We start from the raw sequence: 10515 nt of genomic DNA on the forward strand, positions 1-10515 counted from the left end.
GTAATACATTCAGCAAGTACTTTTACTTTTAGTACTTTAAGTATTTTAAAAGCAAGTACTTATTTACTTTTACTTAAGTAAACGTACATGTTGTCGTTGTATGTCGGTGCAATGATAAAGCTTATTCTGATTTAATAACACAATCTTTTTGAATTATGCCCTAAATGTACTTGTTAATCAGCTCTGTATAAATAAGCAGGATGTTTCTGTGCCATGGATATAACTGACAGCATGAGATGCTGATTTAAAGCAGAACGGTGTTGTAATCAGACCCACCTCAGCCGACCAAACCAGAACCTGCTGTTAACTCCTAATCCAGAAACGCACATACACCCAAAATTAGTTTTATAGAATTATAATTTTGCTACACAAACAACTGACCTAACATGTAATTTGTACTCGTTATCTTCATTAATTGATCAGGTGGTTTTTTTTTTACTCATAAGCTCATTTTGAAACAAAATCAAGTCAAAACTCTAGTTATTAAAAAGATAATGATCCATCTTTCAAAACATCAAAGTTCATGCTCATTAATCCAAACAGAAAAATCCAAAAGTGAAGTCAGGTCCTCTGGACAGTTTCTTTATGTTGAAACGTTTCATCCTTCATCCAAGAGGAGCCACAATAAACTCAGTCTTACAGGGAAGTAGCACCTTCTCGTAGTGTCAACCAGTCTGATGGTGCCAAGAACTGTTTGTGGAGTCTGCCCTCTCCTCGCAGACCTGGATTATTGAGCATGAACCTTGATCTTTTGAACCACTTGGGCCTCGACTGCCTCACACGCGTTGGTGGAGAAGGCAGACTCCAGAAACCATCTTAGCACCATCAAACTGGTTGACCCACTATGTCAAGGTGCTTTAAGACTCAGTTTGTTGTGGTTCCGAAGTCTTTTGGATGAAAGACGAAATGTTTCAACATGAAACCGTCCAGAAGACCTCACTGAACTTTGTTGGATCTTTCTAAACTTTTTATAATGCAGCAGTGTCACCAAGCTTAAAGTACGGTATATGTGACACCATTTAAACCCAACCTAAGCAGGGGACTGGGTCTGTCTTTCCAGACTCGTCCGGGACTCGGGCTGCAACTGGATGTCCATTTAGTTTTAGCTTTTAAAGACAGGAGGGAGTTTTAGTGGAAAATGAAGCAGAGCAGAAGTCTGGCAACACAAACTAATGTCAACCACGTTTGCATTTTACAACTCCATAGAAGGCAGAAACGGAAACATTAAATATTTCTGGTAAAAGATTTACTGGCACGAGACATGAAAGCACATTCTGGAAAACAAAAGCAACATTGGCATGAATACAGATGTTAAAGAGCCCATGACATCACATTGTTGTAATTAATATAAATGCATTCATGGAAAGATAATGTTTTGCAATAAATATTCACGCTACTGAGAAGAATAAAGATGTTCTCATGTACAGTAACAGGAAGTGATGTCAAAGACGAGCGGAGCATTGCTACAATGGCTAACAACGCAAACAGCTGAGGAGAATCTGAAGTTCCTACATTATTTAGAATCACCATCAAAAAGAGACGGGTCAAGAGTTCAACTGTTTCAACAAAGACCAGGAAGTTCCTCTTTGATGTCACTTCCTGTTTCACTTTGGCTGCACCAAGTTCAAAGAACATGCATGTTACGTGACAAAATGTAAAATCCTGAGTTTCATGCCAAAATGTTTTAATGTTAAGATGTTTTCTTGCACTTGTTTATTTGTAGGATATGCAGGTCACAGGAGCTTTAAAGATCTGTTTCGACTTCGACTAAAGTTTCTCTTTTCGTGGAGAAGTTCATCACAGAGTGTAAACGGACAACAAAGCAGAACAAAAAACATAGTAGCATTCCTTAAACAATGCATATCACCCGCTGAGAGAGAGTTGGAGTCACTTAGTTGAAACTGGTCAAACCCTGAAAATGTAGAGAGATCTGTTAGTGCTCACTCAGTGTGTTGGAATCACCTACATCATCAAATGTCAACCTGATTTCTTTAGTTCTGACTGAAGTTTAGCCACATTTGCCGGCTGAAGTTGATTAGTGATCACACCCAATAGTTACTTTGAGTTCAGAGATGCTTTGCTGAAATTCAAGACAAATGAACACACTGGCTCTTACATGACCGCCCTCCTTTCATAGAGGGGGGAGAGAAAGAGAGATTAACTGGACGGGGCTAGAGTTTTGTGGAAAGTGACGTCCTCACAGTTCAAGCGTGTTTGTCAGCTCCTCTTCATCTCTACAGCATGAGCTTTCTCCTCCTCCATCGTCAGCGGTAACCAGGAGTCTTTGTGCAAGTTCTGGTTCTTCCCCACCTCCTGAACACTGGGAGGTGACGTAGCCTGCATGTATGCTGGCAGGAACTTGAATTCCTCCTCGTTAACATCGTAGTCATTCATCTTGGAGTCTAGAATCCACCAGTGGCCAGCGAAGCCGATGTCGAGCACCCGTTGAGGGAGTTCCCTCCATGGAGTGGACAGGTTGGAGCACCGGGCTTCATACAGTGTGACGTCAGGGTCAAAGTCGGCTCTGTAGATCACACTCAGCAGTCCCAGGCTGGCACAGCGAAGTCGGCCCTCATTACGAAGCTTCATCAGACTCTGCACGTGGCTGTCGGACGTGGCGTTGCGTACCCACGGCGACAGCAGAGCCAGCTGGTTGGAGCGCTCCAGCAGGGCGGCCTCAAACAACGAGCGGTCAGGTTTTGTGTAGAAACAGATCCAGGCGCTGCCCAGCAGACTTGCATATAACGAGGTCTTGAGTGGCCGCTCCCACGCACCAACCACCGTCTCCCTGCACGCTTCTCTGTAGTCGGAGAGCAAACTGCGACACCACACACCTGAGACACAGCAGAGACAGAGCTTACTTAGCTGGGCCTGTTCACACTACATGATGGATACAGCGGCGGCGCCAGGGAGGCACTAGATCCCCCCCCCGAAAAGTCATAGCACCCCCCATAAAACACCAGATTATTTTGTTTTTCATCTAAGTTAATATTCTTTAATCTGCGATTGTGATATTTTCCTCACCAAACACAAATAATTTCAAAAAACAATCAATGATTATACGGAGTAAAAAAAAAAAATCAGATCTAGCAACAGGAAGTGAACTTCAATTTCCACTTCCAGACCGGAAGTTCCAGTAAACATTTGAAAAGTGCACGAAATGCAAACATTGACCTTTTTGTGTCAGCCAAATTGCCTAGAATAGAATCAGAGGAGGAGGATTATTTGGAAGCAGACTGTGACCAACAAACAATAACTTGGAAGGGGATCAAGCACGCTGCATCCTTCCACATCTGCGGAGAATGCTAACACTGCTAGCGCTGGACAGCTGGAGGATCTAAGCTGAAGTCCTCGAGATGGATCAAGACAACCACTTCTACAAAAATGCCCGTCACACCTATTTGGAGTGCAACAGAGAAGTTTTAACAAAGGCTGGCTCGATCAGTATTTGTGGTTGGAACACAGCGTGGGTAGAGATGCCGTGTTTTGATTTGCTTGTCGGCATTTTCTAAAAGCACGACACAGATTTCACAACAACTGGCTGATTGTCCTGTTCTGAAGACTTCTGATGGTGAGTGAATGATCTGAGTTCGAGTTTAACTTTAATGAACGTAGTAGAAGAAAATAAACAAAGTTATATTAAAAAAAAATCAAAACAAAAGCAAGCAGAAAAGAACAACAGTAGTAAAGTATATTTACACGTTCAAAGGAGTGGGTAGAAGTATAAACTTATTGTTACTAGGGCTGGGTACCTTTCTAAAAAAATCGGCATCGGTACCTTCACTTCGGTGTCGGTTCCTGGACGGTGCTTTTTTAGGTACCAATTTTGTAATTATTATTAATTCTAACAAAAAGAAAATTGTTACACATTACAGTACAAATCGTGAGTTTTATTTTAAAATTTTGTTATTTTTCTATTTCAAGCAGTTTTCTTACATAAAAATAAACAAATAATTTCCAGTTCAAATGGTAAATGGACTGTACTTATACAGCGCCTTTCTAGCTTATTTCAAGATACTCAGAGCTCTTTACAACAATCTGTGCCTCAATTACCCATTCATACAGCTCTATACTAGATCTCTACAAAGATAATTGAACAAATCATTCTAAAGAGATTGATCAGTGCTTTAGATCACATTCATACACTGATGGGACACATATCGGAGGCAACAAGGGGTTCAGTGTCTTGCCCAGGGACACTTCAGCATGTGACTGATGGTGGATTCAAACCCCCAACTCTCACATGGGAGGACGACTGCTCTAACCACTCAGCCACAGCAGCCCCAGTTCAAAAGACCAGTTTCAAACCAGTGACACGTCAGTGTCTAATGTTCACTGCTGCACACTGAGGAACTTTTCTCTGAACAGTTTTTCATTCAGAAACATCAACATGTCTGTTTTCTGTGGACACAAACCAGCTGCTCCTGGCTGATGGTGTCTCCAGCAGTAGAACATGTTCACTCTGAGGCTGTAGATGATGATTGTTGCACACACAGATACCTGGTTGTCAGTTTGACATATTGTCCCTCACATCCCACCAGCAGGTCACTGGATTCACTGAGGTTAGAGTTGATGCAGACTTCTGCACCTCTGTGTCTCTGCCTGAATCTTCTCTGTGGATCTCTGGAGTTTAGGGCTCTGATCATCTCCCTAATTGACATGAGAACAAAACATCAACAATAACATGGTTTCTGCTGATTGCTGCTGATACACTGGAATTTCCCATCCATGGGACAATAAAGGCTGTTTCTATTCTATTCTATTCTCAAAAAACATTATCTAGGTTGAGAGATAAAGGCTTAACTGGTCAACAATATCCTTTACAGCTTCCTTACCTCTACCATGCAGCCTCCACTGTAGAAAAAGGCAGCAATCTTTTAACAACAAATTTTGTGACTGTCTTGTGGCCCCCACCTCACTTTTCTTTTGTCTGTCCTCCTCACATCAGGGTCAGAGGGTCCTGTGAGGAGAACATTAACATAAACAGTGAACATTACGTGAACTGTTTAAGCAGCTGACTGGATGGATGAGCACATTTTTACAAGCTAAGTTTCATCTGTTACTGTCAATCTTTAGTTAGCTTTTGATTGTAGCTAGCTACAAACCAGATTCCAAAAAAGTTGGGACACTAAACAAATTGTGAATAAAAACTGAATGCAATGATGTGGAGGTGCCAACATCTAATATTTTATTCAGAATAGAACACAAATCACAGATCAAAAGTTTAAACTGAGAGAATGTTTCATTTTAAGGGAAAAATCTGTTGTTTCCAAATTTCATGGCGTCAACAAATCCCAAAAGAGTTGGGACAAGTCCATTTTTACCACTGTGTGTCATCCCCCCTTCTTCTTACAACACTCAACAGACGTCTGGGGACAGAGGAGACCAGTTTCTCCAGTTTAGAAATAGGAATGCTCTCCCATTCATGTCTAATACAGGCCTCTAACTGTTCAATCGTCTTGGGCCTTCTTTGTCACACCTTCCTCTTAATGATGCACCAAATGTTCTCTATAGGTGAAAGATCTGGACTGCAGGCTGGACATTTCAGTACCCGGATCCTTCTCTTACGTAGCCATGATGTTGTGATTGCTGCAGAATGTGGTCTGGCATTATCGTGTTGAAAAATGCAGGGTCTTCCCTGAAAGAGATGACGTCTAGATGGGAGCATATGTTGTTCTAGAACCTGAACATAGTTCTCTGCATTAGTGGTGCCTTTCCAGACATGCAAGCTGCCCATGCCACAAGCGCTCATGCAACCCCATACCATCAGTGATGCAGGCTTCTGAACATAGCGATGATAACAACTTGGGCTATCCTTGTCCTCTCTGGTCCGGATGACATGGCGTCCCAGTGTTCCATAAAGAACTTCAAATCGTGACTCTTCTGACCACAGAACAGTCTTCCATTTTGCCACACTCCATTTTAAATGACCCCTGGCCCAGTGCAAACGTCTGAGCTTGTGGAGCTTGCTTAGAAATGGCTTCCTCTTTGCACTGTAGAGTTTCAGCTGGCAACGGCGGATAGCTCGGTGGATTGTGTTCACTGACAATGCTTTCTGGAAGTATTCCTGAGCCCATTCTGTTATTTCCTTGACAGTGGCATTCCTGTTTGAGGTGCAGTGACGTTTAAGGGCCCGGAGATCACGAGCATCCAGTAGAGTTTTACGGCCTTGACCCTTACGCACAGCGATTGTTCCAGATTCTCTGAATCTTTTGATGATGTTATGCACGGTTGATGATGATAACTTAAAAGTCTTTGCTATTTTATGCTGGGTTACACCATTCTTGTATTGCTGCACTATCTTTCTGCTCAACAATGGTGGAATTGGTGATCCTCTTACCATCTTGGCTTCTGAGAGACACTGACACTCTGAGAAACTCTTTTTATACCCAATCATGTTGTCAATTGACCTAATTAGTGTTAATTGGTCTTCCAGCTGTTCGCTATATGCTCAATTCCCTTTCTCCAGCCACTTATTGCTACTTGTCCCAACTTTTTTGGGATTTGTTGACACTGTGAAATTTTGAATCAACATATTTTTCCTTTAAAATGTTACATTTACTCAGATTAAACTTTTGATCTGTCATCTATGTTATATTACGAATAAAATATTGATATTTGTCATCTCCACATCATTGCATTCAGTTTTTATTCACAATTTGTTTAGTGTCCCAACTTTTTTGGAATCCAGTTTGTACATAGATAGCCATAAAATAAATTTACACACTAATATCTTAAAGTTAGCGTTACATGGATCCTAGTTTAGCTCACTGCAATGCACGTATTAAGCTGCAGTAAAGTTAAACATAAACTTACCAGCTGAAATCGCAGACATAGAGCCGTCATCGGAGTTCTCGGACGAAGACGAGTCAGGTCGTGGAAATGTTGAATCAGGCCGTTCAGGCTCCAACACCCACAGGCTGATTTTAATGCTGAGAGGAGGAGGCTGCGATCCACTTTTCTTGCAGACAAACACGGAGCAACTTTCCACTCGTAAATTGAAGTGGTTCGGTGACACATGCGCTACACACTAGTTCACACAACACAGACACGTGAACACCATCTGTGGGCGTAAGCAGCGCCATAGACATACGGCTACACAGCCGCTCTATACAGCTCTGGGCGTAACCATGCATGTCTGTTTGCCATATGTCTGTGTTTTACCTGCATGTGTGCTGAAACCACGTGTCACGTTACAGCCAATCACCGAAACAACAGACACGTTTTGATCCATATACCAACCGAAGCAGTTCGGTCAGTACCATAAAAGAACCGAGGTTTGGTACTCAGCCCTACCCCTAACCCACATACAAACACACATTTGCCTATTTTGACTTTTAATTCTGCTCAAATTATTCAAAAAAGTGTTGAAATAGCACTTTATTGTAGTTTCACAAGGTTTGACAAATCACAGAGTAGGTTTTAATTATACTGCCTACCACCCGCAGGCTAATGGTCTTTGTGAGAGGTTCCACTGCTCAATGAAGGCTGCATTGCGGGCCTCATTGGTGGATAATGGTTGGATGGATCACCTGCCGTAGGTTTTGTTGGGCCTGCGTTCAGCTCCTAAAGAGGACCTGCAGTTTTCTTCAGCCGAGTTGGTCCTTGGCCAGCCTTTGAGGGTACCAGGGGAGTTTCTTCCAGGTCTGGCAGGTTCAGTTGCTCCCAAAGGGAGTAGGGCGGTCCTAACAGGGGAAAATAGATCTGTGGCCCCATTGGCAGCACATCACTGCCTTTCACAGGTGTTTGTGCCGAAGGACCTTATGTTGGCCCAATATGTATTTATCCGCCATGACGCACACTGTTCACCACTTCAGCCTCCTTACGATGGTCCATTTCGTTTTGGAGAGGGGACCTACATTTTTTTGGTGGACTTGGGGGATAATCAAGAGAGTGTTTTGGTGGACCATTTGAGACCGGCTCATATGTTGCCGGGGAACCCGCTTGAGTTGGCTCAGCCACCTTGTCGTGGCCGTCCCCCAGTTTCTTTGGCCACTCTTCCAGGTTCCCCCCTACAGCTGTGCTGCCTCCCTCAGGTGAACCGAGTGGCCGTCGGTCCAGAGAGTCTCCTTCACTTTCAACCCCTGTCGCTGTGAAGAGCAGCCTGGTGGCCGCCTTAGTAAACTCCCTATCCGTTACCGTTAGGTATTTCATTTATGGATTTATTTCTGTGTGTGTGTTTTACACCTGTAATGGGTTTCACAATTTATGTGTTTTTGGTGTTTGTGACATTCTGTGTGTTCAGGGGGCTGTGTGGCGGACACAAATATAGATATTTCACGTCAGAATGTGCTCTTATTGTGAAAGGACAGAATATAAAAAGAGCAGATCAATGGTTTTAAATTATTGGTTTTTCTGAGCTTGATGTGGGAAGACGTAGAGAATAAATCGAGACTCAAAAGATTTTTCGCCTCCTGCCGACTACCACGATGTAAGATTATGTACCAAGCTTCATGATGTCTTTATTTTGGGGGTTTGTAAACCCATTTTGGATTTTTATGACCTCTCCTGCACATTTTTCTTTTATCTTTTCCTTTATGTGTGCGTGCAAACAATAAAATAACAATTCACAAACACAAGACTGACAAATTTGTTTAACAACAAGATCTAGAAAACCAACGTAGCTTTTTAAAAACAAGTTATGTTAAATATACATTACATTAATTTAAAAACAATAGTTAATGTAAATTCAACAACTTCCTACAGTAAAACCTTATTAAAAACAGTTCTATTCTGTTTCAACAAGCAGAGCAGCCATGATGTTTGTTTGTTTGTTTGTTTGTTTGTTTGTTTACCACATATTACCGTCATGGGTTCTGATGAACGGTGAGTTTTGATCCACAGAAACAGTTCTAATGTAAATAATTGTACTAATAACCTTTACATGCACGTGACGCCGGGGTTAGCGGCCGGAAGTGGCAGTGTCTCACCTGCTTTACTGGTTTTCATCTTCTCCCAGCGGCTGGCAGAGCCCGGAGCTGCTCCGGACTGGGCCGTCGAACAGAACATTCTCCCCACAGCTCGGAACCAAACCATGTTCTCCTGGACACGGTCACCTGCTATCGCAGTTCCACACGTCAAACAGGAGCCAAACAGACAAAATGGTGTTTCTTCTTCTTCTTCTTCTTCTTGAGTTTTTTTATTGGCGGTTGGCAAACAACTTATGGTGTGCATTACCGCCACCTGCTGGTTGGAGTGTGGGTCAGAACACTTTAAAAAATAATAATACATTCTATTTACTTGTGTATGTGTTGTCTGTCCTAATCATATCCTATTGATCAGCTTTGTTTTAATGAAGAACCTTATCAAAATGTTGACACTTTTACTCCCTGACTCTTTCTGTAGTATGTTTGTGATATTTAATGTTTCTTTAATCTAAGTTCCTCCATCATGCGTCTTCTTTCTCTCTCATATCTCTGACAACTTAAAATCACATGCTCTATTGTTTCTGTCTCTCCACAATACTGACAATTTCCTGTATCGTGTTTATGTATTGTGAATAATGTGTTGTTCAGTCCAGTGTGTCTCAGTCTTGTTATTAATCTCTCTTCTCTTCTGTTTCTCCCTCCTGTTCTCATCTCTCCCACTCTTCTTTGGATCTTATAGTTCCATCTTCCTTTGTTTTCTTCATTCCATTCTTTCTGACACTTTTCCTTCAGTTTTTCTTTAACCATGCTTCTTGCTTCTGATTTGCTTGTAGTTATTATAAAGTTAACTTGTTGTGTTGTTGCTCTTTTTGCTTCCCTGTCTGCTGCTTCATTTCCTTCAACCCCAGTGTGTGCTGGTACCCACAGAAATACAACTTCCAAACCATCATCATTATTCTGAATAATGTTTGCTGGATTTCTAATAAAATGTCTGCTCTGCTGTCTGAGTGGCTGTGCTGTAAACTTGTAAGTGATGAACTTGAATCTGAACATACGATTGTTTTTAATGGTCTGACATCTTCTATCCATTGTACTGCTAATAATACTGCGAACATTTCCCCGGTGTATACTGACAATCCATTTGTAATCCCTTTAACTTGTTTCTTATGGAACTCTGGGATGATAATTGCTATTCCTATTTTCCCTGTTGTGTCTTTTGATGCGTCTGTGTAAATCTGAACGTAACCATAATAATTATTTATATATTTCTGTACTGTATACGACTTAAAAGTGATTTTTTTATCTTTTTTCTTTTCCATAAGTGTAAAATCTACTTTTAGTAGTATCCATGGTGGTATTGTTGGTAACAGTACTATTGGACTTATTGTTAGGTTTCTTATTTGAACTGCTTGTATCTTCTGATCGATTATCCAACCAAAGCTTCCTGTTTCTCTCTTTGCTTTTTCCCAGCATGGTTTTAAAATGTCTAAAGTTGGATGATCCGGGTTATTTCCTTGTAAGTTGATCCAGTAATGTATTGCTAGCTGTGTTCTTCTCAATTCTAAAGGCATCTCTCCCATCTCTACTTTAAGTGCTGCGGTGGTCCTGAATGCTCCTGTACACATTCTTAGTGCTTGATGTTGGAGAT

The 10515-nt window shown here is 41.7% G+C and overlaps 1 protein-coding gene across 1 annotated transcript; it reads right to left on the bottom strand.

Annotated features, from left to right (window-relative positions):
* Nucleotides 1-1650: 1650 nt before the first annotated feature.
* Nucleotides 1651-9125, bottom strand: timm29 (translocase of inner mitochondrial membrane 29). The gene is made up of 2 exons (XM_037689354.1): nucleotides 8931-9125; nucleotides 1651-2834 (listed from the first exon to the last, which is right to left on the bottom strand). Exons 1-2 carry the CDS (start codon nucleotides 9034-9036, stop codon nucleotides 2218-2220), a joined length of 723 nt encoding a protein of 240 aa, XP_037545282.1. The 5' UTR covers nucleotides 9037-9125; the 3' UTR covers nucleotides 1651-2217.
* Between the last annotated feature and the right edge of the window lie 1390 nt (nucleotides 9126-10515).

Source organism: Nematolebias whitei, chromosome 15 (genome assembly GCF_014905685.2).
Source record: "Nematolebias whitei isolate Nwh7 chromosome 15, NemWhi1, whole genome shotgun sequence".
NCBI lineage: Eukaryota > Metazoa > Chordata > Actinopteri > Cyprinodontiformes > Rivulidae > Nematolebias > Nematolebias whitei.

What these genes read in the sequence shown, in the direction of transcription:
- timm29 (XM_037689354.1), bottom strand. Translation starts at nt 9,036, where the DNA reads ATGGTTTGGTTCCGAGCTGTGGGGAGAATGTTCTGTTCGACGGCCCAG. An exon ending in GATGAAAACCAGTAAAGCAG is followed by an intron (nt 2,835 to 8,930) that starts GTGAGACACTGC and finishes GCTGTGTCTCAG; the next exon opens with GTGTGTGGTGTCGCAGTTTG.